Consider the following 22,102-nt stretch of genomic DNA (forward strand, 5'->3'; position numbering starts at 1 on the left):
ATATAAAAGCATTACGCATCTGTAATTCACAAGGCATGGAGTAATAAATACAGTGTTTACAGTACACATAATTTGGTATATATCAGAAACTGAAGAAAGTAAGACGTGATAGCCAAAGTGTTGAAAAGGAAATAGAGGTTACATAAGCCAGGATAGTATGCGAGTTTGTTGTGTCAGGGAAACACAGCTAGTAGTTAATAATTATAATAGGTATTAGTTAGCTTGAGTTTGGAAGTTTAAAGAAAAGAGAAGTCAGGGAAGATTAAAGGGAGAGCAAGGAAGAGAGAGTGAGAATTGTTTAGAGGGTAAGTTGGATTATGGGATGAGTGGGATGATTACGGTGGCTGTGTGCAGTGGCAGAACCAGTGATTTATAAGGTATTCTTTGGTAGCAACCTTGAATTGTTTTGGGTGGGTGATGGTCCTAATATGTAGTGGGAGTTTATTCTGTGCAAAAGTGGGGTGATAACTGCACAAGTTACATCCAAATTTAGATTTGGGTTTGTAGATTTGGAGCAGATTTTGGTTAGAGCTTCGTAGAGGTCTGGTGGGAGAATAGTGGGAGATGAGATTAGATAGAGTTGGGCAGTAGGAAGGTTGGTAAAGGATAGAGTGAATGATCTGGAGCTGAGAGTGGAGAAGCAGGTGGGGGAGTTCTAACCAGTTTAGATGTTTTAGAGAGATACAGTGATGAGATTTGTAGGTTTGTTGAGCAGCAAATCTTGTCACTTTATTGTAGGTAGATTCGAGTTTAGTCAGTAGAGATGAGTTAAGATTTGTGAGAATCTGACAGCCATACATTAGACTGGGTAGCAGGTATGAATGGGAGAGAGTAACTTTAGCTTCGGAGGAAAGGAATTTTTTATTTCTGTAGAGCAGCCCTAATTTCTGATGTGTCTTTTTGAAACACTTTTTGACATGTATGTCAAATTTTAGTTGCTCATCTATGGTGATACCTAATAGTTTTGGTGATGGGTTCTACTTGAATAGGAGTGTTATTAAGGGATAGAATGGTAAAGGAGGGTTTGATATTGCTGAGATTTTTTGGTTGGAAGAGCAACAGCTTAGTTTTTTTTGGGTTAAGGATGAGCTGGTTGTCAGAGAGCCATGTTTCGACTGAGTTAAAGGAAGTTTGGGTTATAGAGTAGAGCTCAGAGGGAGAGTTAGCAATCGTAGTAACTGTAGAGTTATCAGCATATTGGACTAGTGATGACTGAGGACAGCAAGTATAGAGTTGATTAGTGAAAATATTGAAAAGTAATGGCCCAAGGATAGATCCTTGGGGAACACCCATTTTGACAGGGAGAGGAGGGGAGAGTGCAGACTGCCATCTGACTGATTGGGATCTGTCAGAGAGGTAGCTGGAGGACCATGTAACAGTATCATAGGAGAAATTAAGGTTGTGCAGTTAGTGCAATAGAAGATGATGAGAAACAGTGTCAAAAGCTTTTGACGGGTCCAAGAACAGAAAAGAAATAAGTTTATGGTCATCCCTGGCTAGAGAGACTGTGTCAAGAAAGGATAAAAGAGCAGAGGTAGTTCTATGTCTGGGTCTGAAAGCATGTTAAGTGGGTGTTAGAAGATTTTCCTGTGTTAGATATTGCATAACTTATTGAAGTATACACTTTTCAAGAACTTTAGATAGAGGGGAGAGGACAGTGATAGGTCTAAAGTTAGAGATATTAGAGGAGTTACCTCCTTTGTGTATAGGGAGAGTGTGGAATTGTTTCCATATGGTAGGGACTTTGGCTTCTGTGATGGCGATTTATTAAGATAGATATTGGAAGAGCAAGAGATTCAGCTGCAAGTTGGAGAAAGGTGGGAGGGATGCTGTCAGTAGATGCAGAGCAAGGTGAGTACAGTTTTGATGTAGCTATTAGGTACAGGTTTGAGGGAGGTGTTTGGTATATATACTTTTTTGAATGTAACATAGGCAATGTATTCTTCAAGGGCAGCAGACACTGAATTTGTAGATGAGACACTGAAAAGTAAAGCTGTTGGCCAGCAGCAATCTCTTCTTTAATTACAGATCTTTTTAATGTGGTATTATACAGATGACTTTTACTTCTGCAGAGATTGTACATATTGACTGATACTGGTAGATTATAATGATGTTTGAATAGGCATTTATGGTTGAAATGTTGTGAAATAGGTATTTTCATTTTTGTTGGTTCATATGTTTTGTTTCATTGCTTACTGGTAAAAAGTGTTCAAAACTACAAATTTAAAATACACTCTAACACATGGTGCTGCATTACACAAGGAATATAATTTAATACAATCTGAAATGTGAATCAAAGAACATGTGCATGTATGCATGGTCCTAAAAAATGTGTGCAAAGGGGTCTGTGATTTGAAAACAGCACAAAGGTAAACTTAATCCGTCACTGGCCAGATCAATTTTCTTTGAATGTTCGTTTCAATGTTGTTTTCATTTAAGGGAAGTTTACTGTTCATGCTAAGTCTGTTTTAATTCTGAGACTGTATTGTTTTGTGTAGCAAAAAGCTATCAGAGCTATAAAATTTGAAATAACAGTTTTAAATTAAATCCAAATATCTGTAGTCATTGTAGAAGTAAAGAAGAAAATAGTGTGCACTGACAGGTTTGAGCAGTGTTTTTGGTAATTGGGGAGGAATAGCCAAGTAATCGGACACTAGAATGGCTGTGAGGGCAGGTGTAGGGTAATGGGGTGGTAGCTCTGTGGGGGGAGGGCTCTGCTGCAGGCACAGAGTCCAGTCCATTGCCCTGCCTAGGGCCACATTTGACCATGGTGTGTGTCTGTGTGTGTGTGTGTGTCTGTTGCATTGATGATTGTGGGGAGCTAAGAGACTGGCCAGGGAGTTGCTCAAGTCTCCATTACATTGTGAGTGGATAGTGGTGGGTGGTGTAGATGGGTCTATATTACCTTATCGAACAATGAAATGAGCAAATGCTCTTTCATCGATCCAATAAGGTTGAAACCACTAAAAAGCGAAGACACGGAACAGCAATTTTTTCCCAGGGAAAGAAAATCGCTGGTCCGCAAAAAAAAAAAAAAAAAGATTTAAACATAAAATGTGCCCCCCATACACCCCTACTTAAATATACCAACTCCGAGATCACACCATAGTGGACAAAATGGCAAAGTCCAGAAGACGGCCCACCGATTTTTTTTCCCTGGGAAAAAAGTTGATGACCCATGACTTCGCTCTTTAGTGGTTTTGGCCTTGTCAGTTCAATGAAAGAGCGTTCACTCTTTTCATCATTCGACAAGGTAATATAGACCCATGTAGATATGCATGCCTGTGTGCATGCCCACAGCTCCCGCAGATGAGGCAGCACTGCACTGAGGTTTAGTGGGCAGGCCTAGGGCACTCACAGGAAATGTATGCATTGACCATTCATTTCCCTTCCCAAGGGTGTGCTCTCTCCTGTAAAGGTCAAAGGTACAATCCAAAACATGCACAGAGGATGGAGTGTTGAGTATGAATAGTAGGATGTGCTATGGATGTTCTCTGCATGTACACCCTATCTGCATGTATGTTGACAGTGCCAAATGGTGCCCTAAACCCCAGCTAGTGATATGGAAATGGTGGCCCAATGGGTCTGAGACCTTAACCTATCCCCTCCTATAGTGGGAGAGGCCACAGAAAGAGTGATGGCTGTGATAAGCTGCTGCAAAGGAACACTTCACTTGCAGACTACAGAATTCTCATGCTGATTATCAAATATGGTGCACATCTGGCCCTGGCAATTCTGCATGTCTTCACGCACACTACATGCTACCCTGACCAGCTCAGGTATGGTTTTATTGGCCTCTCCCTATCCCTGTATTATTGTCCTGCACAAACGCATAGTAGTAGTTATGGAGACATTCAGCTCAGGATAGGAGGCAGTATCCATGGTGTGCTTGTCCAGTGCCACACTATTCCCTGAGGTCACTTCACTCCATGGGCCTAGCAGCAGTCACGTCTGACTGCCACTAGAGATGAAGCTACTCTCTGGGCTGATATATTTCAACCTCTTCCTATCCTTGCATGCAATCCTGAGGCAATAAAGTGGGTTTTTCAGGCACAGGAGCTGTGTCAGTGGAAGTAGATGTGGATGTTGTCTACTCTGATTGCATTTATTTTGTACACCTGCCACTCTGGTGGCATAAAGGGATAAAGTTCTGACTACAACTCAGGCATCCCAGGTTTAATTAGTGTATCAAGCATCTGACAGAGTGTCGGGGAAGAATGACTGTTAACACCCCTGGTGAGTGGATGGTTCCATGGACATCCCCTGTGATGATCCCTGGTGGAGGCTGCAGAATTCACACTAGGAGGTTTGTGACAAAAGGAGGATTAGGGTGGGGACAATGGTGACCGGCTGGGGAGGTGGGATGATACTCCTTCATGTCCCCATCTCACCTCCTCACCTAGGATGTACAACAAGGGACCAAATGGAGAGAGGAAGCACTAGGGGTAGACCATAAAAAATAGAACCCTTCCCCCAGCAAATGTGAATAGCCAGACCCCCTAGAGTCTCTTCAGTTCTACTTCAGCCCTAGCCCTATCAGAGATGGTCCAGTGGGTTAAGGAGGTAGCCAGTAAACCTGGCGATGGATGTGGGGCACCGCTCAGGGAGCTGTAGGATGATTCAGGAAGAAGAATCCTCAACAGAAATTATACTGTACACCTCTGGAGCTTTTCTTCCTATGCCCCTGCTGACCATGATTTGGCTGTGTGTGTGTGTGTGTGTGTGTGTGTGTGTGTGTGTGTGTGTGTGTGTGTGTGTGTGTGTGTGTCAGACTTTGCTGGTAAACAAATTGAAATAAATGAATAAATGTATGTCTTCTTTTGAATAACTGATGCTTATATAGAATATAGCCAGCTCTCCAAACGATTATTAAAATGTGCAGTACCTCTTTGTGTAATCTTGGTGAATTTTTGCTAGGATAAAAGACACATCTCTGTGCTTGATTATTATTATTATTACTACTACTGCTGTTATTATTGTTATTACTTTCTGTAGGTTCCCTATTAGAAGACCGAAAACACATTCTTTCGAATGCGCCTTGGTCGAACTCAAAAGCCTGAAACAGCAAAATATCTAAGTGGCTTTTAAGCAAATTCTTTCCCTCAGAAAGAATTTGCTTGGCCGCTTCATTACTTTGTCATTTTTGGCACTGTAGTGCGGTCTCAAAGTTGGTATATTTAAGTAGGGGGGTGCGAAGCCCCCCACTTAATGTAATGTTTAAAGTATGTTTTTTTTTTTTTTTTTTTTTGTTGGAACAACGATTTTTTTCCCTAGGAAAAAAATCGCTGTTCTAACAGTTCAAAATTGTAAACTTTCACTTACATATGGTCAATTAATCACCGTGTTAGTGCTCGGTGATCTGATATAGACCCTTTTCTGTACTAGTAGTCCATACAGAGGAAGGGCTGTGATATTTATGCTGGAAGTTCATTTTGACTAGTTATAAAAGTGGCTGCTGACCCAATATGACAGCACAACCTAGCCAGGTTGACTGATAAAACAACATTTTAAGTGTCCAAACAATCAGTGACCTCAGCTTCTGTCCAAACCTTTGCTATATATAATGAAAGAAATATGGTACAGCATATGAAGACTTTAATGAACATCAGAGAATAGAATCTTTGCAATCCTAACCATTTTTATTTTCCACATCTTTTAACACAATGAATAAAATAACATGTTTTTCAATATGTAGCTTTGATTACTCAGACACTGACACAGAAATAAACTGTTTTCTCTTCCATCATTAGGTGCTTGGATGGTTACTTTGGAGACCCAGTGTTGGGATCTGGCAAGCAGTGTCGTCCATGCCCATGTCCCGGATACCCAGGCAGTGGTCAATATCATGGGAACACATGCCATATGGATGTGGAGTCAAATCTCATTGTTTGTCAGTGTGTGCCTGGATACACAGGTAAGGAACAGAGGGCTTGGAAGAAGTGTGAGTGTGATATGTCTAGTGACTAGCACTAAATGCATTACAACAGTTTCCACATTCAACTCAACACCAGGAGTTTAAATCTCAAAATGCACGCGCTCGAAGCACTCCTCAGTATGGAGAACGTCGACATCTGTGCAGTAACTGAAATCTGGTTCAAGGCTCCACAGAGCACCTCAGCACTACTGGGCTACAACTCATACCACATATTTCGGCCACAGAACATGGACTGAAACACAAAAGGAGGGGGTGTATCCATATTCATCAAGGATACCTACACCTCCAGATTAGTGGCGCAGCATGATACCTCCGAGATCATCCATGTGCAACTAACCTCAGGCAAATCTGCAATGCAAATTGTGGCCTGATACAGATCACTCTCCATGACCCAGGACCACCACTCCGCCTTTCTGGAGATGCTGGAAAACATGAAGGTCCTACCGAACACCCTGATATTGGGTGATTTCAATTACCCTACCGTTAACTGGGAAAACTACTCAAGTACAAACTCCCAGGTCCAACGCTTCCTGGAATTTATCAACTCAAATGTCCTGGATCAGCTGGTAAACTCCTCTACCAGAGGTGAAAACATATTGGACCTGGTCATCACCAACATGGGCGACAGGTTTTCCACACCAGAGGTCAACCCGTCACTGGTTAGATCAGACCATAAACTAATCACTCTGGATGTCCACACCACACCACCATCTCCAACCAAGGAAAGCACAGTGAAAAACTTTCCTATAGCAAACTTCACCTTACTTAAGACAGAGGTGGTAAGTTTCACAGCCCCCACGCTAAAGGATAACACTGTCCAAGATGCAGGAACCTTTACAAATGCACTCTATGAGCACCTACAAGGATGCATGGATCGTGCCATCCCCAGCAAAACCAAGACTTGCTCCCCTAAGAGAAGGAAACCAGTCAGGTGGACCCCTGCCATAAACAGGCTATACAATAGAAGGACGAAACTAGTTCAGAAAAAAAGCAAATCCCACGAAAGAAAGACATCCCTGATCAGTATCAGTAAGAAACCAAGGTCCCTCATAAAATCCTCCAAGGCTAACTTCGAAAGAAAAATAGCCAAGGATTCGAAAGATAACCACAAAGCCTTCTTTAGCTATGTCAAGAATCTAAGTGGCAACTCGCAGATATGCTCTGAGCTAGTGCAAAATGGCACAAAATATACTGAACCCACTGATATTGCCTGGCAGATAGATTGAGTGCAAACTTCACACCCCTCTCACCCCCAAAAAGGCCCACAACAATACCAGAAAAGTGTAGTGTCCCAGAAATCACAGATGCACAGGTGAAAACAGCCCTTTCAAAAGCCAAAAGCACAGAGTCAATGGGGCCAGATGGGCTACAACTCATACCACATATTTCGGCCACAGAACATGGACTGAAACACAAAAGGAGGGGGTGTATCCATATTTTCAGGATACCTACCTACACTCCCCAGATAGTAGGCAGCATGATACCTCCGAGATCATCCATGTGCAACTAACCTCAGGCAAAAAATGCAAATGCATTGTGGCACAGATCACTTCTCCATGACAGCCTTTTCAAAGCCAAAAAGCACAGAGTATGGGGGGGGCCAGATGACATTTCATACCACATATATTTCGTGAACAACACATGAAACACAAAAATCAAGGAGACATATTCATCAAGGATACCTACACCTCCAGATTAGTCTCCGCATGATGCATGATCCGAGATCCTCCAGGCAAATTGCAAAACACCAGCACTTGACCCAGGACCACGGCTGTGTCGTGCACGAACTACAGAACAAACTAACCCCCCACCTAAACACACTGTTCAACCTCAGCCTCTCCACAGGCTACTTGCCCATAGAATGGCACACACCAATGGTTATTCCACTCCACAAAGGAAGGGCCACAACTGACCCTGGTAACTATCACCCCATAAGCCTGACTAGCCTGGTTTGCAAGGCTATGGAGCACATCATCATGGAACTCATTAACAAAGACATTGGGAACCTCCAAACACTTGACCCGACCCAGTTCGGCTTTGTTAAGGGCAAATCATGCCTACTAAACCTGGTTGACTTCTTCAAGACAGTCACCAAGGCCATAGATGAGGGGAAGGTAGTTCACACAGCCTACCTTGGCCTCACCAAGGCTTTTGACACCATTCCCCACTCTGGAATTATAGAAAAACTCACCACCCTGAACATAAACTCCTACATCACGAGATGGGTTGCCAAATGGCTTACAGACAGAAGTCACACGGTAAGAATAGTGGGCTCCAGGTCCGACTCTAAACCAGTCACAAGTGGTGTCCCACAAGGCTCAGTCCTGGGACCCCTACTATTCGGCATATACTTCTCAGAAGTACAAGCAAACACAGGAGGACTATGGCTAACCAAGTTCGCCGATGACTGCAAATTGGGAGCCATAACTGATTCTCTGGCTGGCATGGACATTCTCCAAAAGGGCCTTACTGAGACAGACACCTGATGTCAAAGTCATGGTCTCAAGCTACATGCCAAAAAACGCATAGACATCCCATTTGGGAAAAACAAAACACCCATGAATTACCACGTAGTTGGCAGCCCCCTTAATACAGAAGAGGTAATAAGAGATCTGGGGACCCAGGCAGATAGTAATCTCTTCTTTGACAATCATATTGCCAAAGTAGTTAGGAAATTCTTCTATGTAGCCCATCAAATTACTAAAGGGTTTGCATCTAGAAATAAAGAGGTTATAGTGCCCCTCTACTCGTCAATCATCAGACCCATCATAGAGTACAATGCCCCGTTTGGGATGTACCTCACAAGATCCTTCCAACAGTTGGAAAGACCACAAAAGTACCTCACCAAGAGGATTACTGGTCTCAAACATATGTCCTATGCAGCCCTACTGGAAAAACTCCAGCTGTACTCAGTGGCATATCGCTTACTTAGAGGTGATCTCTGCCTGACTTACAAAGCCATATCCAACTCAGAATTGATGGACATGCTCCACCTAAAGAAATCCAAGTCACTGCGAGCCACTCGCTCTAGTGAGCTACACCTCGCCACAACAATAAATAGAACATGCTGGAGGGATAGATTCCAGTCACAGAGACTCCCCATGCTTTGGAACAAAATTCCTAACTACGTTAGGCAGAACCCCTCACTAACACTCTTCAAGAGAAACCTTGACGAGTGGATGGGTAACAGAAAATACACCCCTTGGATCACTTTATTGGCTCTTCTTGACAGAGGCTTTAATTAATCAACAAGGCGGCGAAAGCTGACACACTCTGGCTAGGCTTATAAATGCCCTTGGGCAGATAGCCTAGTACCTACCTATGAACCTAAATCTAGACTTGCAGGCACACATTTTGAAATGTCATTGTAAATGTGAGCATTGAGACAGAGATAACATATGCAAATTGACATTCCTATAATCAACTTTTAACAGTTAAATTACTGCAAACCAAACTTATAACCAATACACACCATAGATAATTATTATCAGGTCTCCAGTCATAACCAATTTATTATAATTTCAAGACAATGGATGTCAAGAAACTCATCTTGAGAGTAAAGCTTGAGAAGCAAATTTTGACATCCATTTCCAGAACACAAAATATGTTGCTTATGACAAAAAGCAATCATAATTTTTCATAATGTATGGAGCTTTCACTGTTTTGATGTATTACCAGTTACAAAGAAAAATGTGTAGGACTGCAAAATGTCTCACTGCTTTGAAAGTTGTAAGACAATTAGCATTTCCACGTAGACAACAGTCAAAATTAAAGCACACCTCCTTCTAACTAATAAATTTAAAAGCTCGACACTTTACTCTGTCACATTTTTGTTTTGTGTAGGTGTGCTGATGCGAAGTGTGTTACAGCTTTCAAAGTTGTTGTGCCTCTTTGATGCAGTTCTGTGGTGGATCCTTATTGTGTGGTAGCATGAGACTAGATAATAATAACATTCAAATGTGCATAACAAGCTTTTCTTTTTGACAACTTCCATGTGCAGTCATCACACTCCATGTATTACAGCGATGGTTATAACCAGTTCATTGTGTGCCACAGAAATGGATTCCAAGACATCCACCTCAACAAACAGCAAATGCAGTGAATTTCTTGAAATTTATTTGAAAGACACATAAAATGCTGAAGTTATGACTGATGATCTGCTCTTAGCTGTTTATAGTACATTGAGTTTTCAAATGCTAGAGTTGTAGTGTTAGATTATGCTGTGTCAGAAAGGATACAGTTAGCTTTTCTCACATAATGTTTTGTAAAACTTGTCTCATTCATAAGATAAGTCTAGTATTCATGGCACAGCACCTTCCTACAATGTAGCTGCTGTCCATTTCAGCACTGCATTTAAAGCTGTTGGCTGATTGCACTTCATTACATTCTGGCTGCCATTTGTGTGACAGCATGAAGGGTATTACAGTTTTCAAAGGTGTTAGATGATTTCACCTACAGTTCCATGGTCAATACAGTGTATTAGCAATTGCAAGTATCACTTGTAATAACAAGTTTCATATGTAAGAACCTCACTGTAGCAAGCATGTTATTGCTAGAGTCTTTAGTATGCACATCCTTCTAACAATGCCATTTTTTCTCAGTTTCAGATAATAACAAGCTTGTTCTATGTGTTACAGATTAATTACATAGGGTATATGCATGCTTATACATTTAACCACCTGCAGTTATGCGTATGTGATCATTTGTGCACTCACACCATCCCCATACACCACACACACACACACACACACACACACACACACACACACACACACACACACACACACACACACACACACACACACACACACACACACTCACACACTCACACACACACACACATACACGTTAGCACCATCAATGCACCCTCACTATTACGTGACCAAAAGCATACAAAAACATAATGAACAGTCAGTATAGTCAGATGTTTTTATGCACTAACATTTACACCCCAAAATAGTCAAAAACACAAGATAAAAGATGGCAGAAACATATTCTATTCACTATGCAACCCAAACTTTGAACATAGAGATATCAGAACAGACACAGAGTGCTTTTCTGTTTTTGTCACATTGAAAGAGGCTGTTAACCTATGTGCTGTCCAAGTATAAAATAAAAAAAATGATAAGGGTAATAATAAAAATGATAAGAAAGATGTCACTGGTACATAATATTAACAAACATGTGCAAGAAAGCAACTACCATAAATACCATCAGACACTATTAGTGCAGACTCAAACAAGCACACACTGTAATATCAAAGCTGATAGAAAAAAGATATCACTGTGTGTTATAGCATTAACACACATCCCAAAACTAATACATAACGTGGTTACCACTAACTGCCTGCAGTATATAGGTAGACCAGAAAATGGTTTTCAGGTGTTGGAAATGCCAAATCTTTTATCATCAACAATACCTGTACTCAGCACAGATGGATCATGTTTCTGAGCCATATGTGCTACATGACAGTTCTAAAAGTAAAGCAATAGTAGCAACAAATAAATAAATTGATAAATAAGTAAAATCTTCCTATCCACTTAGAGCACTTAACGAATCTTACCCAGCCCATCCTTTATGCCATAGAAATAGAGCCAGCACAGATGTTCTTCGTATTTCACTGTTGCAGTCATCCCATTTGGGTTATCTTTCCAGGGGTAGCCCTCAGTCGGCACGAATACCAGAGGCTTAGTATTTCTGCGTCAGTTGCTGTCGCTCCAGGACTGACGTCAGGTCGTCAGTGGTATAAAATCAGACAGCCGATACCATTACATCAGTCTTTCTTGCCTAGGAGCCCGAAGCAGAAGCAATTCGCACAAGTGCCGATTGGCTGCTACCTGAGTTTTCATTTCTGAATTGAAGTTGAAGTCTTCTAAACCTAAGTACCCCACTGGGGATCCTTTTTTCTTGCTCTAACCGATGTCAGAAAAAGTTAACAATTGTCTCGCCTGTGGGAAGCAAATACCACACCGAGACTTCCATTCTTACTGTGTCACCTGTTTAGGCCCAGACCAAGACATCCCTCGCTGTCACTTTGTCGTCGGGCCCTTATTGTAGCTAGTTATTTTTGCTCTCAGTCCTCGAATTCTGATATTTATTTATTTTATTTATTTTACATTTGTTGACCGGGCTAGTCTATTTGGATGCATGTCCATTTTCAGCAGAAGCCTGGGGAGAGAAGCTCCACTTAAGAAGATTAACAAAAAGATTAACATAAAATTATTAACATATAAATCATATAAATGCATGTACAGAAATTATTTGCAGATTATTACATAACATTTCAATTGTTGAATACAAAAATTATTACAGAACATTAGAAACATTTGCTAGAAACTCTATTCTCAAGTATATATTTATTTTTTTTTTGTGGATAGAATAAGGAACAGATATGGATTAGTCCATGAAAGTAAAAGTAATGGTTGAGAAATACTGGGTCAGCAGTGATGATGATAGCAATGCCATTTTTGATTAGTCTGGGTTTGTACAGGGGCATAACCAGTGTGTTTTCAGGTAAAGTTTCAATTTTTGTTTAAATAGTGATAAAGAGGACAGTGATGTCAGTTCATTTGGAAGTTGGTTCCAGTATTTTCCAACAGCATTAGAGAACAGAGAGTCACCAGAGCTATTGTTGGATATACTTGTGGATACTAGTAATTTCTTGGATGAGTGTAAGGTAATAAGGTTTTTATATGGGGTAAAAACGTTTGATAGTATTTGGAGTTCTAGCTGGTTATAAGAGGGTTTTATGGGCAGTGGTAAGTTGGTTGTAATGGAGTTGATTTTGTAGCTCAAGCCAGCCTAGTTGTTTCAGATTATAACAGTGGTGGGTCCTGAAAGAGGAAGATGTGGCAAATCTAGCTATGTTATTATAAGAGTTTGACAGCTTGTTGAGGTTGTTTTTAGTCAGATTTGTGTATATGGATGAAGCATAGAGGAGTGTGGATGTTAAATGGGTATGGGCAATAGAAGTTCTGGCTTGTGGAGTAAGGAATGGCTTTATCCTATAAAGGGAGCCCAGTTTCCTATTTACAGTTTTTATAGTATTGTTAATGTGAGTTTCATAGGTAATGTTGTTATCTATTGTTATACCTAGAAGTTTAGTGGTTAGGTCTGGAGATATAATGGTACCATTATTGGATAGGACTGAGATGTTTATTGGGCTGGACTTGCGTGTAAAGAGCAATAGTTTTATCTTTTTGGGGTTCAAGAGGAGGCATCGTTGTAAAAACCAGTTTTCTACTATAGTAAACATTTTCTGGGTTAAGGACTGTAGTTCAGATGAGGATTTAGCTGAGCAGATGATTGTAGAATCATCTGCATATTGAATACAGGTAGCTTGAGTAATTGCTAGGTGAAGGTCATTTATATAGATTGAGAATAGGAGGGGACCAAGAATTGAGCCCTAAGGGACTTCTAGTGTAATGAGGAGATGTGAAGATAGGTTATTGTCCCATGCACAGCTTGTTGTTTGTTGTTAAGGTACGATTGGAACCATTGAATAACCAGTGAATCTAGGGAAAGAGATCTTAGTACATTTATAAGTAAATGGTGGTTGACCATATCAAAAGCTTTGGAAAGTTCAATAAAGAGTGCTGAGGAGAGGATGTTATGATTGATATTATCAGAGAAGGATAGGTCTAAAGCCATGTTGGCAATCTGCAAGTAGATTGTTTTGCAGTAAGTGATCTAGTAGCTGTTTATGGATACATCTTTCCATTATTTTAGCTAAAGGAGAAAGTAATGCTATTGGGTGGTAGTTGGAGTATTCATTAGAATTGCCACCTTTGTGTAGGGGGATGATGTGGGAGATTTTCCAGATGGCAGGAATATTTCCTTCTTTTAAGGTTCTATTTAGCAGGATTGATATTGGACAGGCTATAGCTTTGGCAGCTTTTTGGAGATATTCTGCTGGTAGTTTATCGGCTGATGGGGTTGATGGCTTAAGTTTTTGTAGAAGATTACAGATAAGGTGAGTTGGGATTGGTTGCCAGTGGACTATAGAGAGTGAATTTGTTGCAGAATTTGGGTGAATACAATCCTGAATTGTTATTTGATTGGCCAGTGATTGGATGGCCTCTGTGAAGAAGGTATTAAAGGCGTTTGCTGTTTGTTTGGGATTTTTGGGATTGGCTCCTGTAAGGGGTGGTGTAGTGGAGTGACCAGGGTGAAGAAGTTTGTTAATGCTGGCCCAGAACGTTTGTGGATTCCTTTGGTTTGTTTGCTGGAGATGACAGTAAAAGTTTTTTTTTTGTCCAAGAGAATGGCTTTTTTTGTATCATTTCTCATTTGTTTAAATTTAAGTTGGTCTGCAGGTTGCTTAGTAGATCTCCATAGAGCCCAGAATTTGTTTCTAAGTAGGATTTTCTGTCTGGTTTCCTTAGTGAGCCATGGGGCTGGCTTAGACTTAGTTCTGATAGTATGCTTAGGTGCATGATAGTCTAGGATTGTTAAGAATTTTGAATTAAAGTAATTCACTGCATCATCTAGAGGGAGGTGTTTTATGGGTGTCCAATCACATGCTCAAAGTTCACTTTGAAAAGAGTCAGTATTAAAGTTTTTATTGGTTCTAATTGTTCTAAGAGTGGCTGGGTTAGGAGTAGTTGTCTTATGCCTAATGATAAAAATGAGTGAGTGGTCACTTACATCTGCAGGAAGGGTTCCAGCCTTATACATTTGTTGGTGATTGTTTATGAGTATCCAATCCAATATACTCTCTTTATTATTGGGTGTGTTAATTCTGGTTGGGAAGTTGATCATTTGTGAAAATCCGTGTAGGTTAATATGTGAAGTTGGCTGATTATGTGTGCAGGTTTTCCAATCAATATTAAAGTATCCTAGAATTATAGTCTCTTGAGGGAAAGATGAAGATAATCCAGCGAGGGTGTCTTCAAGGATACAGGTATCATTACCAGGAGGTAGGTAGATACAGATGATGATTATTGATTTACTAGCATTGAGTTGAAGTTTGGTGGCAAGGATTTCTACATTATGAAGAGTTAGATGGAAGTCTAGTGTGGAGATTTGTAACCCTTTTTTAAAGAGTATAGCAACTCCCCCTCCCTTTTTGATTTTGCGGTCTGCTCTTAGGATATTGTAACCAGGTGGTAAGATTTCATTATCAGTAGTTAAGGGTTTTAACCATGTTTCTGACAAACATAGTATGTCAAAAGAGTGGACATCCAGGAAAGCATGGAGGTAGGCAGCTTTGTTATTTAGGCTACGTATATTAAGGTGAGCTATATAAAGTGAATTAGGAAGTCTAGGTGGGATAAGATTTGAGTGATTAGGGCTTTGGAGTTCAATATTATCAATATTATCAGAGTGTTTTGGGCCAGGGTTGGGATGGATGTCACCACCGGTAAGTAGTTGAGGTTTTGGACAAGGGTAGTGGAGTAAATTACGTTGGTTGAAAGGTTTTCTAGGTTTTAGATGGACATATTTAATATGGGTTAATCTGTGATACTTTGGAAGTATGTAGGTAGGTAGAGATGTAATATTTATATGTGTTTGGGATGTTGTTGGCGGTATAATACTTGTTTGCTTGTTAGGGTAGTAGAATTGTAAGTAATTAGAGTGTTCATAGAAGGTTAGTAGATAAGATGCAGTTATGAAAGGTAAAAGAATGATAATAAGTAGTAGTTTAATATGTGGTGGGGAAGCTGGTGTTTGCATCTTGTGTGATTTGAGTTAGAGGTGTAGTTAGTAAGGGGAGGAGTTAGGATAGATCCAGTTAGAGAGAAGTAATTGGCTTTGGTCAGGTGATTAAAGTAGGTGGAGGATATGATTGGTTTTGAGAGGGAAAGGGGTGTGGTTTGGAAGTATAAGTCTAGGTGTACTGGGGTGGGTGGGAATTTGGGGTAGGGTAGGGGAGCGGAGTGACCCCGCAGGACAAATGGAACGGGGCAGACTAAGGACAAGAAAGACTGGGAAGACAATCAGTGAAAGTGGAATGGAGATTCCAGGTAGGTAGTCTGAAGGTAAGGGACAATAAGTTGCGGGAGGGGGATAAAAAAAGGATGGCAATACAGTGATATTGGGATATGTAGAGTGTGGGAGAAACAGGTAAGTCGTTGGTAGAAGCACTTTGCTGCTAGTTGAGAATACAGCTAGCTGATTAGTGGGCAAGTGCTGCCATCTAGTGGGAGAACACTATGATAGCAGCAGAGATACCTCGATGAGAAAAACAAGTGGGACATCGAGAAAAGAAAAATGGGCAAAGTGGGAGAAACTACGCCCTTAGTTAAAGATTAAAAATATAAGGAGCAAAGTAGTAGAGTAAGGCTGCTGGTAGTCCTGGCTGGAGTAAGCTTAGATATCGTATACCATGATCTAGGGTAAAAACTAGTTAAAATTACAAGAGGTAATGAACAGATAGTACATACTTTGCAATGCTTATCTTGTTTCCTTAAGTAATACAACACAGTAGGTGGTTTAGGTTCTTCCCTGTGCTGTGGATGGAGTGTTTGTGAAGATTAACTTTAATTATTCTGTAAGCCATCCGACTACCAATCTTCCAAAAAAGTAAGGATAAAGACAGAGACAGACTGCACAGGTCCAAAACTGCCAACAACGTTTCCGCTAAGCTAGTAGTCAGTTCTCTGGTCCTCAGTGAGGCGCTTTCGCAGCCCCTGATGCCTGCTTCTGTGGATTTGCAGGCCACTACCGAGACCTTTTTGGAGTCCAGTATGTCGCAAGACTTTTCTTCGACTAAGGATCCCTTGGATATCTGTACCTTGGATGGGTCAGGAGTCACTGAGCAGGCACCAGCTTCCGAGGAAGTACTTCAAACTATACTCGACACAGACCAATGACTTCTTTTGCGTCTTCAGTTCTTTCTGAAACTACCGAGTTTCTAAGGCCCAGGGTATGAACTACACCCACAAACGACGACCCAAGCTCAGGCACCTGCTTCCTTGCCTCAATCTCAAATGCTTAAAATGGCAGAAGACCTTATGTTTATTAGGGGAAGCCAGGCTACCCCTTCCAAAAGAAAAAGAGACTTGTCCCCAGTAGTTTTATCTGAACAGGAGTCTGATGACTCTGATGCTTCTGAATATGAAGACATGCAACCCCTCTTTGCTTATGAGGATTCTGATGCAGAGGAATCCATTCCTTCTGTCTCTCCACTTGAAAATTTTTAATTTGGGAAACCCTTCATACTTTAAGGGAGCATTTCCAATGGGAATGTCAAGACAATCCTCAGTCAAAAAAGAGACTCGGGGAATTCTTAGATTTACCACAGCACAGACCTTCAGCCATTCCTCCTGTCCTGGATGTTGTGGATGATGTTTTTATGGAATCCAATTTGACTCCTGACACCCTTCCTCCTGTTCCCAGGAAACCTGACAGGTACTACATAGTCCCTGACTCTCACAAATTCCCTTTCAAAAATCCTACTGCTGACCCAGAGGTCAACTCTCAAAGACCTAAAGGAATTAAAGCAACTTCAGCTAAGAATCCCACCCTCTCAGGCAGGGATTCCCGAGCTTTAGACAGATGGGGTGAAAAGTATACACCTCTGCTACTCTTGCTATTAGAGCATTAAATTGTCAGTTCCTCATGCTGAAATATCAGCAGCATACCATGGAACTCCTCAAACAAAAAATATCTTCCTTTCCTGCTTGTGCAGAAAATAAAGAATTACAAGAGCTTATGCATTCTGGAAGCCAAGTCACTAAACACACTTTGCAATGTGGCTTTGATGCCCTAGAAGCATCTTGCAGGGAAGCAGTCACTGGTTCAGTCCTTAGAAGGCATGCTTGGCTTAAGTAACAGACCTTGCCAGACCATGTCAAATCCAAATTATTGGACGCACCATTGAACAAAGACAATTTATTTGGCACCAAGGCAGAAGAGGTCTTAAAAAAGATGGAAGAGAAAGCTAAATCTATGCAGACAGTTAAAGACGTCTTACAGGTCCAGCCTCCGAGGTTCAGTAGGCATTGCCCTTCCAAGCCCTTGTCCTTTCCTGCTCCCCTCCAGGCCAGCTCAGTCCAGACCCAGGGGAAGCAGACCCCCCCGACATCAGCCCCAGGGAATGCAGAGATCTAAGCAATGGAGTTCCTTCTCTTCAAAAACAGGGAGTGCAAAGCCACCTCCTTATGGTAAGAACTCACAATGACTTTACACTTCCATCCCTTACCTATGCCCACCTGCTTGTGTCCTGAGGAGGAAAACTCTCCTTCCATACAAGCAACTGGGCCTCTATTACCAACGACCGATGCGTCCTCAACATAGTGTCCCAGGGATAAAAATTTTATTTCCACACTCTGCCAACCCCAAAAGGGTTCCCAGATCTTCATCCAAACCAGTGGCCAGAGGGCAAAAAGCAAGTCATTTATCTGCTGTCCATGAGGGCAATGCAGCATGTTCCTGCAGAACAGATAGGCCAAGGTTTCTATTCCATGCTCTTCCTGGTACCCAGAAAAGCACCCAATCCTCGATCTATCCATTCTAAACACCTTTCTGGTGATAACAAAATTCAAAATGCTCACCTTCCAGCAGCTTCTTCCTATGCTTTCCAAGGATGCTTGGTTAGCCACCCTAGACCTAAAAGAGACCTATCAGGGAATCTTGCAGGAAATATCTACATTTCAGAGCAGGATCTATGCACTTTTAGTTCTCTGCGCTTCCCTTTGGATTATCCACTGCTCCCAGAGTTTTCACAAAATGCCTGGCTCCAGCCATTGCTTTTTGCAGACAAAGAAATATTCAAATTTACCCCTACTTAGATGATTACCTGATTCAGGCAGACAGTCAGGAAAAGCTGTTACAGCACCTGCCCTTTGTAAAGGAAACTACTGACTTCCCTGGGGTTTACCATCAAAGAAAATAAATCAAAAACAATCCCGATACAAAACATTGTATTCCTGGTAGCAAGACTGCACACAGCATCTCAGATGGCATTCCTTACTCCAGAAAAACAAGCCTACCTGACAGGCTACTTCTCTCAACTCGCCACCAGAACCCAGTTATCCGCAAGGAAAATCCTGCAAGCTCTGGGGTTCATGGCCTCCTGCATTCTACTCATTCCATATGCCAGACTGCATATGAGGAAACTACAATGGTACCTAAAAAGCCTTTGGTGTCAACACTCTCAGGACCTGGAAACTGTCATACCAATGATACCTTGTCTAAGGAAAGATCTTCTTTGGTGGGCATCAGCATGCAACCACAACAAGGGACTTCCCTTCTCACAACCCCATGCCACCCAGACCCTCACCACAGATGCATCAGACTATGCCAGGGGTGCACACCTGGACGGCAGGTGCATTCAGGGCCATTGGAGCCCAAATCAAATACATCTGCACGTCAACCAAAAAGAGATGCTAGCTGTTCAGCATGCCCTGACAGCTTTCAGACCCCTACTCTCCCCGGGGCCTTTACTGATCAAAACAGACAACAACATAGTGATGTGGTATATCAACAAGCAAGGAGGGACTCACTCTTATCCTCTCTGCAGGCTTGCCATGACCTGTTGGCACACAGTTTCAGCCATGCAACTGCACCTGTTAGCACAATTCCTGCCAGGCTTCCTAAACTCTTTGGCAGACAACTTAAGCAGAAACCTGCTAGACCCATATGAGTGGCAGTTAGACCTCAGAACCTTCACGCTTGTAACCTAGAAATGGGGCACCCCAAAGGTGGACCTCTTTGCCTCCCACTCCAATCATCAGCTCAGCAAATTCTGCACCAGGGAGCCTCACAGCAATGCCTGGAAAGTGGATGCTCTATCCTTCCAGTGGGTAAACCTCTCGGTCTATGCATTTCCCTCTCTACCACTCATTTCAAGGGTACTGCTCAAAATAAAGGAGGAAAACCGAGGGCAATCCTGATTGCCCCAGACTGGCCATGTCAGCACTGGTACCCACTGCTGCACATCCTGTCACCCCTGCCACCATGGCACCTACCTCCGATGCCAAGACTCCTGACCCAGAGGAATGGAGAATTCATGCATCCCCAATTGCAGACCCTTAACCTGGTAGCCTGGCTTATTCCCTGAACTCTCCTCAAGCTGCCAGCCTAAGCAAACAAGTCCTAGATGTTATACGTGAGGCCAGATGCCCCAGCACTAGAAAATCCTATGCTGACAAGTGGAAAAGGTTTTTCACCTGGATCCAGGCCAAGGGAGCCAGAACAGCATAGCCCTCCCTACCTCTCATCCTGGATTACCTAGCAGACCTACTACACAGGGGTCTATCCTTCTCTGTTATTAAAATTCATGCCTCTGTCATCTCTGCTCATTACAGCACAGAGCCACCTCCTTTCTCACACCCTGTCATCAAACAGTTCCTAAGAGGGGCTAACAACTTAAGGCCATGCAGAAGAGCTCTTACCGCAGCTTGGGACCTTAACTTTGTATTGGAAAAGCTCACCCTACCCACCCTTGAACTTGCAGCTTCAGCAGAGTTAAAATTCCTCTCTTGGAAGACAGCCTTGCTTCTGGCCATCACTTCAGCTAGAAGAGTATCAGAACTACAAGCACTCATGGCTGTAGAGCCCTTCATCATTTTCCATGCTGACAGGGTCTCACTCAGGACTAACCCATCATTCATGCCTAAAGTGGTGTCCAGTAATCCATTCATTTGCCCACCCTTTTTCCTAACTCACAAAACAAGGTGGAAAGGATTCTGCACTCTCTAGATGTGCACAGACTGCTCAGATTCTATCTGGATAGGACTAAATCTTTTAGAAAAAACTGATCAGTTGCTAGTCAGCTTCGCAGTGGGGGCAGAGGGCAAGGCCATATCCAAACAAACAATCTCCAAATGGATAGCACACCGCATCCATTTCTGTTACAAACAGCATGGGAAACCGCCTCCAAAGGGGGTCACGACACATTCCACCAGGGCAGCCTTCACCTCTGCAGCTTTTTTCAGAGTGGTCCCCACCAGGGGCATCATGGAGGCTGCAACATGGACATCTGTTCATACCTTCACCAAGCATTACCACCTGCCTAACTTTTTCAAATCCAGGGCAGGCTTTGCCACTGCGGTCTTGCAGAGCATCCTAGCCAGCCCCCAGTCTTCATGACTGCTTCCACCCTTTTCTTTAGCTTTGGGAATCAACCCAAATGTGATGACTGCAACAGTGAAACACGAAGAACATAGTACAGTTGTGTACACTTACCATAAATGTAGATGTTCGAGTGTATTCACTGTTGCAGTCCTGGTCCCCCCCCCCCCTTCCATCCCCCTTGTCTCTCTCTTTCTTTCTCTCTCTCTCTCTCTCTCTCTATTCCTCTCCCCTTACAGGGAATTTTAAGTTTTTACTTTCTACTGCTGGTGTTTTTCCACCATAACCTAGCTCCCTATTTGGGGGCTCCTGACAGTTAGGGCAAGAAAAGCTGATGTAATGGTGTCGGCTGCCTGATTTTATACCACTGACTACCTGACATCAGTCCTGGAGCAACAGCAACTGATGCAGAAATACTAAGCCTCTGGTGTTTGGGCCAACTGAAGGCTACCCCTGGCAGGATAACCCAAATGTGATAACTGGAACAGTGAATACACTCAAACATCTACATTTATGGTAAGTGTACACAATTGTACTTTACATTCAGGGTAGCTGAGCAGTCCATATTGCCAAAACCTACTGTTTTAAACCACAAATGTAGTTGCTATATAAAGTGTAGCATTGCTGCTAATTTAAAGAAATACTTCTTTTCATCCCACTGCACTTACCACGCTGCCCACTTATTCCCTTATGCAATGTAGTTATTTTTAGTTTCAGTTTGTTAATCAGGTGGGTGAACTGTTCGGAAGACCTTTTTCAGTTATAACCTGAGCCATAAGACAAAGGCAGTGACACAAATGCATTAATATCATTGTACATGAACATAAGCAAAAGTAACATGTCATTTTTGACATAGGAAGTATATATAATTCTTGGAAGATAAGCAATGGCCTGTGTGATTTTGCTAGAGTGAGTGAGATATTTTATTAATACAAAGATTTTCTATTCAGCAAAATGTTTAGAGAAATATGTTGCACTGATACATTAATATAGAACACCACATAAGATTTGTATTTAGGATAGGCAGGCAATATATTAAGGCCAAATGCCCTGTTTTACTTAATTAATGAAAAGAGTACATTTTCAACTTTTGCACAACTTCCTATGTCTCATTCTACAGACCTACCAGCTTGCACCTCAACCCTTTAC

The 22,102-nt window shown here is 41.9% G+C and overlaps 1 protein-coding gene across 4 annotated transcripts in view; it reads left to right on the forward strand.

The window, feature by feature from the left end:
- Nucleotides 1–22,102, forward strand: part of LOC122807740 (laminin subunit beta-1-like) — a 2,263,691-nt gene that overhangs the window by 1,618,189 nt on the left and 623,400 nt on the right. For all 4 annotated transcript variants that reach the window (XM_044078727.1, XM_044078725.1, XM_044078726.1 and 1 more), the window contains one exon: nucleotides 5,751–5,914. In XM_044078727.1, the coding sequence (XP_043934662.1) occupies nucleotides 5,751–5,914 (164 nt within the window). The remainder of the gene's footprint in view (nucleotides 1–5,750; nucleotides 5,915–22,102) is intronic.

This window comes from Protopterus annectens, chromosome 7.part1 (genome assembly GCF_019279795.1).
Source record: "Protopterus annectens isolate FY-2018-M chromosome 7.part1, PAN1.0, whole genome shotgun sequence".
NCBI lineage: Eukaryota > Metazoa > Chordata > Ceratodontiformes > Protopteridae > Protopterus > Protopterus annectens.